The sequence below is a fragment of the Rutidosis leptorrhynchoides genome, chromosome 1 (assembly GCF_046630445.1).
Source record: "Rutidosis leptorrhynchoides isolate AG116_Rl617_1_P2 chromosome 1, CSIRO_AGI_Rlap_v1, whole genome shotgun sequence".
In the NCBI taxonomy this organism is placed as follows: Eukaryota; Viridiplantae; Streptophyta; class Magnoliopsida; order Asterales; family Asteraceae; genus Rutidosis; species Rutidosis leptorrhynchoides.
Window position 1 is genome coordinate 157,639,370 of NC_092333.1, and position 16,571 is coordinate 157,655,940.

At 34.2% G+C, this 16,571-nt stretch overlaps 1 protein-coding gene across 2 annotated transcripts; it reads right to left on the reverse strand.

Annotated features, from left to right (window-relative positions):
- Nucleotides 1-1,649: 1,649 nt before the first annotated feature.
- Nucleotides 1,650-5,768, reverse strand: LOC139866510 (OVARIAN TUMOR DOMAIN-containing deubiquitinating enzyme 6). 2 transcript variants are annotated; one of them, XM_071854772.1, is made up of 8 exons: nucleotides 4,733-5,768; nucleotides 4,410-4,571; nucleotides 3,923-4,000; nucleotides 3,743-3,821; nucleotides 3,514-3,659; nucleotides 3,360-3,425; nucleotides 3,096-3,270; nucleotides 1,650-2,018 (listed from the first exon to the last, which is right to left on the reverse strand). In XM_071854772.1, exons 1-8 carry the CDS (start codon nucleotides 5,282-5,284, stop codon nucleotides 1,828-1,830), a joined length of 1,449 nt encoding a protein of 482 aa, XP_071710873.1. In that variant the 5' UTR covers nucleotides 5,285-5,768; the 3' UTR covers nucleotides 1,650-1,827. The 2 variants fall into 2 exon arrangements, with proteins under 2 accessions (XP_071710873.1, XP_071710866.1); XM_071854765.1 differs by having other exon boundaries at nucleotides 1,650-2,021.
- Between the last annotated feature and the right edge of the window lie 10,803 nt (nucleotides 5,769-16,571).

Below are 16,571 nucleotides of genomic sequence, written 5' to 3' on the forward strand. Positions count from 1 at the left end.
GGTTTGTACAGAAAGAGAAGTGTAATCGTTAGGGGTGGACTACATATTGACTTTGCATGTTTCCTAAACAAGTTTAGACTTTTTTTCAAACAGCTTTAACTTGCAAGGTAGCAAAATTATGCGTTTAGAATATTTTTTGGCATCAATAAGTCGCAATATTGTACTTGTAAAAGCTTTGTGAATCCTATCAAATGCAGACTACTGCCATGTAGCACACCTCATGATCAGAAACCAATTGCATTGCTTGGCCCTTCAACAAATTAGCCATTGACAATGAGAGAGGGAAGAGTTCATTCCCTCTGGGCCAAGTAATGTTAAGTTTTTGGTTTTTGACATTGTTATTTTCACGAAATGGGTGGAAACCAAGCTATGGCAACTATTACTGAAAACGGGTGTGGAATATTTTTCTTTTCTTGGAGGACATTGTTGGAACAAAAGGTACGTAAAATCGTTGGAAACTTACCCCGTTTGGCTCACGGAATTCAATGGGATTCCAGTGGAATTGGAATTTAATTTAGACACGCGTCATGTCTAAATTCAATTCTAATTCCGCCGGAATCCCATTGGATTCCGTAAGCCAAACGGAGAACACAATCTATATATTACTCCCTATAAGATTATGTTAATTCCACAAATTTGATGTTGAGCAACTTCAACTGCTTCGGGGAAGGTTTTATCGACCCGTATTTAGAACCCAGGTCCGACCGCCTGCCCCTCGGGATGGTATAAGGTTCAGATCCCTATAATGCGGTTCGGGTTTTCTGCCCGAAAGCGCGTGCGTGCGTGGCAAATGAGAGTATTCGATGCCAACAACTTTCCTTTCAAAAAAAAAAAAATTATCCAAATTGATTTTACAGGTGGACTTTTTCTTTGCCGGTGGTGGAAGAGAAGACGAAAGGTCAGCCGCTAATATCGTCCCTACAAATGGAGATGTCCAGAAATCCGGTAAAAAATTGTAATGTTCTGAAGTATTGTATCGCTTGTTCATGCAATAGGCATGTATCAAATCAAGATCAGGACGACTCTCTAAAGTATGACCGGGAAAATTTTACTAGAAATCAAATTGTAGAAATAACTTCTCATGTCAAAAAGGTATCAATGGCATAACTCGCATAACATCGATTCGAGATGATGGATATATTTTGTCTATTTTAACTCAACATTGTTACCTTGAAAGTTGCTTGTAGAAGTGTGAATTTTGTAATCATTTCCGATTTTCACTCTTTTTTTTTTTTTTTTTTGAAAGTCTGTACCTTCTAATTTACTCAATAGAGTACTACTAGCTAGTAGGTAGTTTGTGGTTAAAAATTAATCGCCAAATGCCTAGATGTATTGCAACAAGCTATTTCAAGCACTGCTTTAATACAAGTTTACGACAAATTGCGCACATTGTTGTACTTGTATTACATCAATTAAAGATGTCCTGCAATCTTGCATGTATAAATGAATACGTACATTCCCCGTTTCTCCATGTCCTTTTTATATTTCCAGTTGAGAGCATCTTCCTTTGGAAAACCACCTCGGTTCTACATAACTATTCGTTAAAGGTGTACTTTGTTTGGTAAATCTGTTTGACATGAACCCTTGTGACTAGTGATTGGTAAAATTTAAGTCAAGCACACCTATAGTCCTATACAGAAAGAACCTCATTATGAACAAACACGATCTTTCAAGTTTAGGTCCAAACAAAGGTTATTGCATATAGCTTTAAATCACCAATTATTTGTTATTAGTGTACAACCACTACTACTACTAAAAGGTTCCTAAAGATAATACTGCTACTATTATTTATAGAGAAAGCCAACTGCAGATCCAATACAAAAATTTTTACTCGGTGGCCTTGCCTTTACGTCTGCTGCTGGTTTCAAGAAGATAACAAACCATAGAATCAACATCATCACCAAATATGCTGTAAGCCTCCATTGCCTGCACATAGCTGAACCCCATCGATAGCACCATCTGCATACTGTTGCATAGTACTGACCCTTCTTCACCCTTGCTCTCGCTTCCTGACGGCCCTGCTTTTCACAAGTTAAAAACCGTAATTTCTTGTTAGGCAATCTAAGAATATACACACTACAAATGAGTACGTGATTCAAAATCATAATCACAACAATCATAATCAGACAATCTGTTGAAACCAAGGTTGGAGAACTTGGATCTCGAGAGAGATCTCGTTTTGACATTTTTTTGGGAAATCTCGGCATCTCGGGGGAGATTTCGAACGTTGCCTTTTTAGTTTTTTTCAATATAAATATAATAAATATGTATATTTATATAAATTTTTACAAGATTTTACAATAAAATTCGAGAAATGATCGAGAAAATCCAAAAAATTACGAGATATGGCAAAAAAAAAATATGAGAAATGAGCAAGAAAATCCGAGAAATCGTGGCTTTGACCAAATTTGACCCAGTTGACCGAGAAATCTCGCGAGATGGACATCTCGTCTCGGCTTTCTTTCAAAAACGAGATCTCAGAAAATAAGGAGATTTACAACACTGGTTAAAACAAAATGTATGCTATGAGATATTGCTGTAGAGTGATTTTTTGCCGTTTAAAGTTGCAAGTGACAAAGGACGAATTGCAAGAAAATGCCATGTAGTGTTTTAAATTATTTCTTTATTAAAACAACGTAAAACATATTTGACCAAATATGCAATTTGTAAACAACTGAAACCATTTACAATTTTTTTCCTAACCAATGAAGAACACTTGCAATATTTTCAACTAATGCAACAAACTTGCCTGTTGCTCCGTTATTTTAATCACTAATTTATATATTTGCATTTAATACAACAAGCATACTTTGGCAAAAATGGGAATGGATGTTACAATATTGATTTTGTATATATCAATACAGTAGTATACCACTTCAAATTATTGTTTGGCCTTTTTAATAAATTCAGATATTTTATTAAATTTAACATAACCAAATGATCTAAAATGAAAAATTATTAACGACAATGAAAGCCACAAGGCAACATGGAAGTAAATGTCAATCGAGTAAGATTAAAAGAATAGGTGAATTGGCAATTTTATAAATAACCAACACAAACGAGATTTGGGTTAACATTGAAAAAGATAAACTTACTGCCACCAGAAGACGACGGTTCAGCATCAGATGTTGAAGATTCTCTTCGACCAAGTTGCTGCTTAAATCTGTCATTAGCTACATATTCAGCACGTGATGCTTCAATTACCATTCGCTCGATTTCTTTCTCAGTTAGCTCCACATCTGAACAAAATCGGGCCTCTGCTAAAAGAGCCTATCCATATTTAACCAAGTTAAAAATATAATATGATCATGATGACATTAGCACTAATACTACAATACCGAAATGATATGAGTGTTTACATTATCAATTTGTTGATCTTGTTGAGCTTTAATTGCTGCCTTCACTTGATCTTTATCGACATTTGTCTAACAAGCAACCCACGAACATATATAAATGTCAAAACAAATTAGTAAGATACGAAAAGGTATATTAAAAGATTGTCAGCGAGCTTACCCCCTGCAGGGAGCTAAAACCTAGCCCAGCACCAATGGTTAACCGACGTGGGTCAACAAGAGAATTATAGTGGTTTCCATGATGATAACTCAGCCGGATAGGAGGTGTGTCTGTATTATAGCTCCCATGGAATATATTTATAGGCTCTGGATAATACATATTTTTGTAAGTCAAAACATTGACTGAGGAAATAACAATAACAATGATAATCAAAAGAATCATAATATACCGGTGCTATATGAATAGATATGAATAGGCCGATTGTACATTTCAGACAATGCTTGAATTTCCACATTGTTTCCATATACCTGCACCCAAAGATAAGCATAAATCCATGTTTATACTGTATTTATTGCAAAAACACATAAAGCGATAACATAATATATGTGTTCATTAAAAATTTACATACTTTATCCCTTCGCTTCCTCTTGCAATAAGAAGTAAAACCTTCTGTTATGAATTGAGAGAAATGGTCTCTCTCGCGTTCCTGCATCAATAACATGTTAATAGTTGATCTTTTTACATATATGACAAACGATCAACTTATTTCCCCATTTGGCAATCATCAAAAGATGTTTGTGATGTTGAAGTTGGTCAACGAGTTCTCTAACTTTAGTAACAAAAAAGACCTTTTTAGCATGTCATTTGTTAGCTAAACATTATTAATAAATTTGTTACAATATTCAAAGTCTCAAAAGTCAAAAGTGGTCACACATATGACATAACACAGAAAACGTATTAAAGTAGTTAGAACACTGAAAACTGATTATCTACTGCACAATCACTTATATAATACCGATCCTTAGCCCCCCAGAAACAGATTAATGTAGTTAGGAAATTTGATTTCACACAAGAAGCATACAATCATGTATCAAGTATGGAAGAAACTAGCATACCATGTAATCTATGCACATTTGTCTAGCCAAATCATATGCTTCGGAATCACCATAAACTTGATCTGCAACAGCGCGAAATAGACAATTCCCGTCTTCCATCATTCTTTTAACTTCATAACCTTTTGTACGTCTAATATCAATCTCAAACTGTCTCTCCCTCTCCTAACAAAAGAAACACATTTCATTTCACAATACACAATGTAATCCTACTAACAAGATACCTAATTTAACACATTTTCTGCATCACTATCACATAGCACAAAGTCTATATCCTATAACTCAACACAGATTACTAAATATGTATAAAAACATCTGCAACTCACAGCATCATTATACGATGACCCATAACAAGGGTTTTGTTCATCAGCACTATTATATCCATCATTTTCACAATGAGCCCTTGGAGACGAAGATCTTGACCCCACGGTAGAAACAATGGGCCACGCAGTGGCTCTTCTAGAAGAATTACTAAATCTCCTGGAATTCGAGCTCGCTGAAGATGGTTTTGGTGGTGGAGCAGGTGGTGGTGGTGGATATGAACTCCCACCAATATCTAGAGACTTATAATCATCAATTTTCGATACATCTTTCCCTTCATTTTCTTCCTCAGATATCCTCAAAGAATCTGTTTCGGTATTATCATCATCGATTTTCTCTCTAGCAGACGCATCATCATCGTCAATCTTATCGCTTTTATCGAGTTCAACAGTTTCTACAGAAACATCTTCAGAAACAATCAGCTGCTGTTCATCCTCACCTACAAATTGCGCACTCGGATTCGAACTCGATGAATTCGCACTTGAACTCGTTCTATTTGTATTATTACTGTTTGATGAAGAAGATCCACCGGTTCTCTGAACGAAAACACGAGTCATCCTTCTCAAATTCGAGATTGAAACCCTAATTTCAAACAATACACAATTATATTATATTAATTATTATAAAACCCTAGCTTTTGATTTATCACGAGTTCTAGCATTGGGCAATGATATCCGTTTATTGGTCCAACCAATTTCTTCTTCGTTATGTTCCAGATATAACAATCTCTGCATTCCCCAAACAATTCTCATGAGATTGAACAACAACAACAACCAAACCCTAACCCTAATTTCAATAATTAAACCGAATATGTTTTCAATTTTGTTTAAACAGCTGTATCTTTACCTCCGACTAGTTGGAAACCCTAACCTGTAAACGGAATCATGATGAGCCACGTATTCAATTCGAAATTAAAGAAACCCTAAATTGGAGTGGGGGAAGTGATTTGGGGAGTGTTTTCATGTATGATGGGGATGGGGATTGAAGGGGAAAGTTGGTAGGGTTTTTGTGGAGCAGAAATCGATAAGGGAAGAAGATTAAATTGATTTTGTAGATACTAATGTATGTAGATACAAATACGTGTATGTATACATTGTCGATTGCCAATAGTTACAGTTCTGCATCACGTGGCCATTCTTCATTTGTTGTCTGTAAATGTAAATAAACTAGTATCTGCTTCCCAAATCTATTGTTGTTTCCGGACAAAAGTACAAAACTTAAGAAACATAAATATTTTTGATATGTACTTTTTTTTGTTTATTTTCAATTTTATCTTAAATTTTTTACTTATTTTTTTAATCTTTTACATATATAAAGTAAGAGTACAAAAAAAATTTTATGACATTATTCTTATGTATTTATGAAAGTGAATAATTAATTTGAAACATCCTAAAAACTTCAAAAAATGTATTATTCACCTTGGTCTACATTTTTATTTGAGTAAATTATACAGATTGTCTTGACTTTCTATATAATGAACAACGATAGTCCCTCCACTAATGTCCTTTAAAAAAATTTCGTTAACTTTAACCAAGCAAAATTTTTAACTGATGTGCGTAGATCACTCTTAAATAAATTAAATTAAACTAACTAATTAACTACTAGCACATATTACAGAAAATAAACCGATGAATGTGATAATAGGTAATATGTAAGTCAAGTTCGTCCCACAGAGAACACAACAATTATCTTTTGTAGAAAAGTTGTCACAATTTTGATTGGGGAGTTTGTTTAATAACTAAACAATATTTAATTAAGCAAATATTACAATCCTCCTAGCTCGGGTTACCTTTTTAATGATAGTGCAGTTTAATGACTTAAATTTTAGTTCAAGTACATGCTTACTAAGTCAGACCAACTAGTAATAGTTATCCTCTCATTGAATTAGATAGATAAGTATGATTCAAGTGTTTGATTTAACTTGGTTTATTAAATATCCAACTCTCATATATCAAGGAGACATATCATATGTTGCAAAGCTCATTTATATCTCAAGACTTAGGTATATACTAGTCAATTTATTATCTTCAACTAATTCGCATTCAATAATAAATATAACTACCTAAATTAACATGCGTGGAAAGCTAGTAAGAGGCAAGTATTATAATTAACTAGGTTCATCAATCTTATCATTTACCTACGCATACAATTCCATCTTAATGTCTAGATAATCAATGGTCCTTACTTGAACATACAAATTCTAATTCATACAAGTAATAAAATAATCATTAACCCTAATTAGTAATCATGTTATTACCAAATTAATACTAACAAATTTGTGTAGATAACAGTAAAGATCAAGTAAATAAATGGGACAATAATTAAAGTAAACATTGAAATGAAATTGAACATGAATTATAAATAAGAATTACTTTAATATAATCGTAGAATAACGCGTTAGGATATTAGAATCCTTGAATGTAAACCATAAGTATTCTTGAGAGAAAACTATCTAAAAATCGAAAATAACTGAATTGAAAACTATATTTGAACCTCTGGCATAAGCCTCTATTTATAGTGTAAAACCCCTAAAAATTTCGGATCAATTCGAGCCTACGGCTGTTTCAATAGCCGGCGGTTGTTTTGCATTTTAGTCGGCGGTTGTTTTGCATTTTATTTGGCGGCTTGTAGTGATAGCCGATGGCTCTTCGGGTGTTTCTGGAATTGATGTGTGTAGAGGTGTATATGAAATAGTTATATTTTTGTTGCGAAATATTATTAAATACGATACAATTTTACACAAGTTATTTATTTATTTATAGAGTGGATATACCTAAACCTTGCTACAACACTTATAGGCAGTGTACCTAATCGTACAGTAGTGTAGTTTTTAGTAAGTCCGGTTCATTCCACAGGGAGCTAGCCAAGTTTAACGCTATATATATATATATATATATATATATATATATATATATATATATATATATATATATATATATATATATGAGTAGTATTAATATTATAAAAGGGGGTTTTACCGTTTAATGACCGGTTTGTTGATTTTAAAACTTTAGTCGCAGTTAAAACCTAATGTAAAATATTAAAAATAAATATAACTTAATTTAAAGCGTAAAGTAAATAACGATAATAAAAGTGCGATAAATTAAAGTGTGATAATTAAAAGTGCGATAAATAAAATGACAGTAAATAAAATTGCGATAATTAAAAAGTACGATGACGATAAATAAAATGACAATGAGATATAAAATAAAGGAATTATGCTTATTTAAACTTCCGTAATCATGATGTTTGGCGTGTTGATTTTAATTTATTACCATGGGTTAATTATCATTTGTCCTGGATTATTCGATATGTCCATACGGTTTTGTCAATAATAGTCCATCAGTCATAAATATAAAGTGCGAGAGTCTTCGTCAAATTATCCCTATACCCGAAGTCAAATATTCCAACTAATTGGGGATTCGAACTGTAACAAGGTTTTAATACTTTGTTTAATGAATACACTAGGTTATCGACTGCGTGTAATCCAAAGTTTTATTACTTTGTTAACAATTACACCAATTACCCTTGTATGTAATTCACCCCTGTTTCAACAAGTCTATTGATTATTAATCCATCCCCGTGTCCGGACAAATGAATAATTATTGGTATTTATAGATATCCCGCCACCGTACCCAGTCAAGCGTATGTGGTTATATATAAATACGTCAAATTATAAGTCTATATATTAAATTAACGAGGTATCATTTAGTTAATATAAAGCCCATTAATAGCCCATAGTCTAATTTCCACAAGTGTCGTTCTTTTATACAAACCCCAATTATGGTCCAAAGCCCAATTACCCCGTCTTTAATATTTTAGCCCAACATCACGATTACTTCGATTTAAATAAGCATAATAATAACTTAGCTACGAGACATTAATTTAAAAAGGTTGAACATAACTTACAATGATTAATAATAGCGTAGCGTTACACGGACAGAATTTCGACTTACACACTTATAACATTCGCCACTATAACCTTATTATTAAACTTTAATATTAAAATTATAATTAAAATTAAAATATAAATATATTTGAGAGTAAGAGAGATTGAAATATTATGAGTAAAAATTCGTCCAGAATTCGTTGTATTTAAAGAATGTGGCCTGCTACAGTAACTCATGCGGTCGCATGAGTTTTGTGCCTTCTGGCCATGCGATCGCATGGTCGTCATTTCCTGGTCACATACTTTTTGGCTCCTAGTGAAATGTCCCGTTCTTATTGATTAAAAATGTTCCATATTAATTGATTTCGTTGCGAGGTTTTGACCTCTATATGAGACGTTTTTCAAAGACTGCATTCATTTTAAAACAAACCATAACCTTTATTTCATCAATAAAGGTTTAAAAAGCTTTACGTAGATTATCAAATAATGATAATCTAAAATATCCTGTTTACACACGACCATTACATAATGGTTTACAATACAAATATGTTACAACAAAATAAGTTTCTTGAATGCAGTTTTTACACAATATCATACAAGCATGGACTCCAAATCTCGTCCTTATTTAAGTATGCGACAGCGGAAGCTCTTAATAATCACCTGAGAATAAACATGCTTAAAACGTCAACAAAAATGTTGGTGAGTTATAGGTTTAACCTATATATATCAAATCATAATAATAGACCACAAGATTTCATATTTCAATACACATCCCATACATAGAGATAAAAATCATTCATATGGTGAACACCTGGTAACCGACATTAACAAGATGCATATATAAGAATATCCCCATCATTCCGGGACACCCTTCGGATATGATATAAATTTCGAAGTACTAAAGCATCCGGTACTTTGGATGGGGTTTGTTAGGCCCAATAGATCTATCTTTAGGATTCGCGTCAATTAGGGTGTCTGTTCCCTAATTCTTAGATTACCAGACTTAATAAAAAGGGGCATATTCGATTTCGATAATTCAACCAAAGAATGTAGTTTCACGTACTTGTGTCTATTTTGTAAATCATTTATAAAACCTGCATGTATTCTCATCCCAAAAATATTAGATTTTAAAAGTGGGACTATAACTCACTTTCACAGATGTTTACTTCGTCGGGAAGTAAGACTTGGCCACTGGTTGATTCACGAACCTATAACAATATATACATATATATCAAAGTATGTTCAAAATATATTTACAACACTTTTAATATATTTTGATGTTTTAAGTTTATTAAGTCAGTTGTCCTCGTTAGTAACCTACAACTAGTTGTCCACAGTTAGATGTACAGAAATAAATCAATAAATATTATCTTGAATCAATCCACGACCCAGTGTATACGTATCTCAGTATTGATCACAACTCAAACTATATATATTTTGGAATCAACCTCAACCCTGTATAGCTAACTCCAACATTCACATATAGAGTGTCTATGGTTGTTCCGAAATATATATAGATGTGTCGACATGATAGGTCGAAACATTGTATATGTGTCTATGGTATCTCAAGATTACATAATATATAATACAAGTTGATTAAGTTATGGTTGGAATAGATTTGTTACCAATTTTCACGTAGCTAAAATGAGAAAAATTATCCAATCTTGTTTTACCCATAACTTCTTCATTTTAAATCCGTTTTGAGTGAATCAAATTGCTATGGTTTCATATTAAACTCTATTTTATGAATCTAAACAGAAAAAGTATAGGTTTATAGTCGTAAAAATAAGTTACAAGTTGTTTTTGTAAAGGTAGTCATTTCAGTCGAAAGAACGACGTCTAGATGACCATTTTAGAAAACATACTTCCACTTTGAATTTAACCATAATTTTTGGATATAGTTTCATGTTCATAATAAAAATCATTTTCTTAGAATAACAACTTTTAAATCAAAGTTTATCATAGTTTTTAATTAACTAACCCAAAACAGGCCGCGGTGTTACTACGATGGCGTAAATCCGGTTTTACGGTGTTTTTCGTGCTTCCAGGTTTTAAATCATTAAGTTAGCATATCATATAGATATAGAACATGTGTTTAGTTGATTTTAAAAGTTAAGTTAGAAGGATTAACTTTTGTTTGCGAACAAGTTTAGAATTAACTAAACTATGTTCTAGTGATTACAAGTTTAAACCTTCGAATAAGATAGCTTTATATATATGAATCGAATGATGTTATGAACATCATTACTACCTTAAGTTCCTTGGATAAACCTACTGGAAAAGAGAAAAATGGATCTAACTTCAACGGATCCTTGGATGGCTCGAAGTTCTTGAAGCAGAATCATGACACGAAAACAAGTTCAAGTAAGAACATCACTTGAAATAAGATTGTTATAGTTATAGAAATTGAACCAAAGTTTGAATATGATTATTACCTTGTATTAGAATGATAACCTACTGTAAGAAACAAAGATTTCTTGAGGTTGGTGTAACATCCCGCGTTTTTCCGTTAAATTTATTTTAACACCGTCTTTTTTTTTTAAATAATATCCCTCGTTATTTAATTTTAACGTCACCCGTTTACACGAGCATTTTTAAAATATTCGTTTGGTTAATTTCCGCACCCGCTTTGAAACTCGAGGGACCAAAGTTGCAAAGGGGCCTAACTAGTGACTAGGTCAACTAGTCAAACCCCATCTCATCCATTCATTATCACCACCCACCTTCATCCTTCCCTTTCTCTCTACTTCTCATTTTTGAACACAAACCCCAACTTCATAAAATCATCATCTAAATTCGGGATTGGAAGCAAACTTCAAAACAAATTACATTTTCGTGATCCTCTCTCCATCCTCTACATTTTGATACAAATTTCATCAAGTTTGGGTAACTTTCTAAAAACTCTAGATTTCTATAAATTCGTGTTTTTGACTTGAAATTGTGTTAGTTAGTGTCTATGGCTCGTGTCTAGCATGAATATATGTTTTGTTTGCTCGATTTGTTGATTTGAGTAACTAGTTTGAACTTTTGAAGTGGGTTAGCTTAATCTTTGATTTTGGATGATTAAAAGTTGTTTAATTGTTAAAGTTCATGTTTTAATTGTGTTACTAGTATCATTAGCTACATTTTGATGTGTAGGTTGATTAAGAAAACTTCAAAAACCCGATTAAGGATTTTGTGATGTTTGACTAGGGTTTGATAGTTCTTGACATGAACTTTTGATGCTTGAATGCCATGAAATGTTAATTGTTAGTGTTTAGTAGTAATGTATGCTTCATTACCTTCAAAACGGCATATCATATGTGTGAATTGGATTCCCGAAACTTAAAATGCGATTGATGAACTTGAAACTTTGAAAATGGACTTTTATTGATCACTTAATGATATTTCGGCTATTGTAAATGATGTTTGTGATTGATGAATTGTGTTTAGTTGTATTCCTTGTAAAAATACCTTTCCGATGATATAAGACACATGTTTTTAGTGTTTGCGGGTCAAGAATTGGGTTGGAAAGAATTTTGGTTCGCGCATACTTTGAAAAACAGAAAAGGGTCTGCCCAGATGGTGGCACGGCGCGCCCCATCCCCGCGCGGCGCGCGAACTGGCCTGGCCAGATTCTGCTCATTATGTCCCTTTTCACGTGAAATGTTTGACTAGCTATCGACCTCCGATTCACATGAAACTTGTTCTAATATACTTGTATATGAATAACTAGCATAGAAAAATAGTCCGGGACCCGACCCGAACGTGTTGACTTTTTCGTTGACTTTGACCAAGTTTGACTTTTTGTCAAACTTAACCAAATGATTATGCAATCTTTCTAACATGATTCTTTACTTGTATCTTGCATGAAACTTGATAATTTGATTCACATGCTATATAATCGAGTCATAATGAGCCATAGGACTAATTGAACACATTTCACCCGACCTTGTGTCGTAACCGGTTAATTGATACAACTTACTTGTTTAGGTCAAGGCTAAGCAACTTTCATGCACACGTTTACTTTGTGAAGTACTTTTATACTCGTGCACTCGAGGTGAGATCATAGTCCCACCTTTGTAAATACTTTTATACTTTAAATCGTGGGCTGAGAAACATATACTTTATATACATTTTATACGGTTTATATTTTCATACTTTGAACACAAATACGAATGCAAAAGCAAAGATACATACGAGTTAGAACAAAAATCCTCAAGTCCAATTACCATTAGTTACACTTGTAGGGTGTGAGCAAGAACTTATGTTGTGTGGCCATACGGGTTTGACGAACCCTCATCTGACGGATGAAACGTATTTTCGGAATATAGTGTAGGTTCTAACACTATTATGCAGAGGTAAGATTCAGTTAAGTTTTGGTAATTGGGTGCTCGTGATTCATACAACATCCTTTGAGATGTATACGCTTGATATTCATTTTATACTAAATCTTGTGGTTCAAAAACAACATCTTTTGAGATGTATACGCTTGATACAAACACATCTTTTGAGATGTATACGCTTGATACAAACACATCTTTTGAGATGTATACGCTTGATACAAACACATCTTTTGAGATGTATACGCTTTGATACTAAACCTTGTGGTTCAAAAAGATACTTTTACAAATACACTTATGATCTCACCAACGTTTTTCGTTGACAGTTTTCTACATGTTTTCTCAGGTTCATACTTGGCTACTTGATACATGCTTCCGCACTCTTTGATTACTTGATTGGAGTCAACCATGCATGCATACGCTAGGGATAGCACTTTTGGATTCAAACTTTTGTTTACATACTTACGCTATTTATAGCAACTATGTTTTTAAACTAATTATGTCGCAAGTTATTTCATTTATACTTTATGACTTTTGTAAACTTAGACTTGTTGTCGAACGGTTTTGTAAACTAAACTTGCAAGTCTTGTACCTTTCAAATGAATGCGACATAATTTTGGTCAAACGAGTCTCATATAGGGACTACGACCACGCAACGGGACCTAAGTTAACGGCGCCGTCAATAACGGTTTTGGTCGGGTCGTTACAAGTGGTATCAGAGCGTTGGTTGTAGGGAACTAGGACGTGCATTAGTGTGTCTAACAGAGTCGTTAGGACGCATTAGTGAGTCTAGACTACAACCGGATAGTTAGCATTTGCATTCTGACATACATTTGCTATAGATAGCACTTACTTGACTACTTGTGCATTATACTTGAATCATTCTTAGGCAAACTTTTTAATGGTACCCAACCTTCATCATACGAACTCGTATTCCGCCACTTTTTGGTAACACACGTAAATTCATGATTCATACACGTATGGATGACGACGACTTTATTAGTCACACTTGTTCGGGAACTCTGTCTCCCGGATTGTTATTTGCCACCGTTTCAACTTACTATCGGTTTCCCACTGGTGTTTCTTACTATCTACTTTTTGGTGTTACTACCATCACTACTCTAGGTGAGTATCGTCATCAACATTTATCACTACGGTTGCGTGCTACTCGTTATCATGACTCGTTACTCTTTTCATACCTGAATACCTTATTGTCTGACTCGAACCACATTGACGTGAACAATCATTTATACACTTCCCTCGGGGAACGCTTCTTTATAGTTGCACTAATTCTTTCGATTCAATACGAGTCACGTTAGAGACGTCGTTACACTTTGTTTATTTTAAACTTCACGATTACACGAACTTGAATCTATAGAGTGATGTGGGAATGGGGGTATGAGTTAGCGTAATATAACGACACTCGATCAACGTGGTTATATTACGGTAAGACATACCAAAGTTCTAGTGACACGTGATGGTGGTTAGACTCGATCAACTTAATCACCACCATGTGCCATGTACATGACTTCATCTATTCATGTTTGGACATCTGAAAACTCCGAAAGTACTGACAACAACCATACCGGGGACACACCTTCGAATATTGTCGAACCATATTTATGCTTCTGAATGAATGATGAATTCTTTCAACTTCAAACATACGTTATACATGAATACTATCTCGTCCTCGCACAGTTTTATCAACGAACTACAATATACCTGTTATGCTCACACCGAGGTGGAAACTTCTCTTGTATTACACTCGTACTTCCGTATAAGGAAATCTTTGATTCTAAATTTTCAATGGAGAGATAGACTCTTCACGTTATACTAGTACTCGCCTCGAGGGTGAATAGCCCCGACGAACATTTTCAGAAACCGATGAGAACTGGCTCCGACAAACGTTTTTGGAAACAGATTTCGCGACGCAAATTTCTTGAGAAACTTGTTCTAACTAACGTTTTCGAGTCCTGATGTACTCGTTCAAACATACCTTACAGAAATGTACCTCATTTCAGATCGAGATTCTTGTTTCACTTCTAGATTTCGGAGTGCCTTACAAAAAGCCTCGGGACCACGTTTAGACATGAGTACCGCGTACCATCCAAAACCCGACGGACCGAACAAACATACGATTCAAACCTTGGAAACCGTAATACGAATTTGTGTTACCAACTTCAAACCACTTGAGAAAAGTCTTGCCTTTAACCAGAATCTCTTACCACGATAGTTATCATTTGATTCTTAACGTCACACCTTTTGAAACCACATGTGACCGGAAACGTCATTCTCTTTTGTCGAACAAAGTAAACGATGATCAATTCACCGGGGCCGAGTTTATTCATGAGCAACTGAGAAAATTTATTCATATTCAAGAAAGACCCAACACGACTCGTAGTCGCCCAGAGAGCTTGCCAATGTTAGACGTAAACTTTTCAAATTCCATGTGGAAAACCACGTAACGTTAAAAGTCGCACCTTGAAAAGGTGTAGTCCGTTTCGGAAACGTAGAAAGCTAAATCCGCGATATTTTTAGTCCTTTTGAAATTTTGGGGTGTGTTGTGCCCGTTGCTTACCGCTTCGAACTTCCGACTCAAACAAATTCCGTTCATCCTACATTCTATGTATCAACTTAAAGACGTGTTTTGTGAAACAACAACTTGTTATTCCTTTTCGATGAGCTTACTAACGACGATAAACCTCACTTCCAAGGAGGACCGGTTGAAACTATAAATCGTGGAACCAAACTTTAAACCAACGTAAAATCGCGACTGTCGAAGTTCGTTAAAATACCCGAAGGAGTACCTTCACTTATTCGTAGAACCGACAACGCAAGATCTCGAGGAAGATTCAACAACTACTACTTCCAACTAAATTTCGGGACGAAATTTCTTTTGAGGTGTGGATAATGTAACATCCCGCGTTTTTCCGTTAAATTTATTTTAACACCGTCTTTTTTTTTTAAATAATATCCCTCGTTATTTAATTTTAACGTCACCCGTTTACACGAGCATTTTTAAAATATTCGTTTGGTTAATTCCCGCACCCGCTTTGAAACTCGAGGGACCAAAGTTGCAAAGGGGCCTAACTAGTGACTAGGTCAACTAGTCAAACCCCATCTCATCCATTCATTATCACCACCCACCTTCATCCTTCCCTTTCTCTCTACTTCTCATTTTTGAACACAAACCCCAACTTCATAAAATCATCATCTAAATTCGGGATTGGAAGCAAACTTCAAAACAAATTACATTTTCGTGATCCTCTCTCCATCCTCTACATTTTGATACAAATTTCATCAAGTTTGGGTAACTTTCTAAAAACTCTAGATTTCTATAAATTCGTGTTTTTGACTTGAAATTGTGTTAGTTAGTGTCTATGGCTGGTGTCTAGCATGAATATATGTTTTGTTTGCTCGATTTGTTGATTTGAGTAACTAGTTTGAACTTTTGAAGTGGGTTAGCTTAATCTTTTATTTTGGATGATTAAAAGTTGTTTAATTGTTAAAGTTCATGTTTTAATTGTGTTACTAGTATCATTAGCTACATTTTGATGTGTAGGTTGATTAAGAAAACTTCAAAAACCCGATTAAGGATTTTGTGATGTTTGACTAGGGTTTGATAGTTCTTGA

Coding starts and splice junctions, on each gene's coding strand:
- LOC139866510 (XM_071854765.1), bottom strand. CDS start 5,284: ATGACTCGTGTTTTCGTTCAGAGAACCGGTGGATCTTCTTCATCAAAC. Junction 3,822..3,922: donor AGAGGAAGCGAAGGGATAAA/GTATGTAAATTT, acceptor CTTTGGGTGCAG/GTATATGGAAACAATGTGGA. Junction 3,271..3,359: donor AAGATCAACAAATTGATAAT/GTAAACACTCAT, acceptor AAATATGGATAG/GCTCTTTTAGCAGAGGCCCG.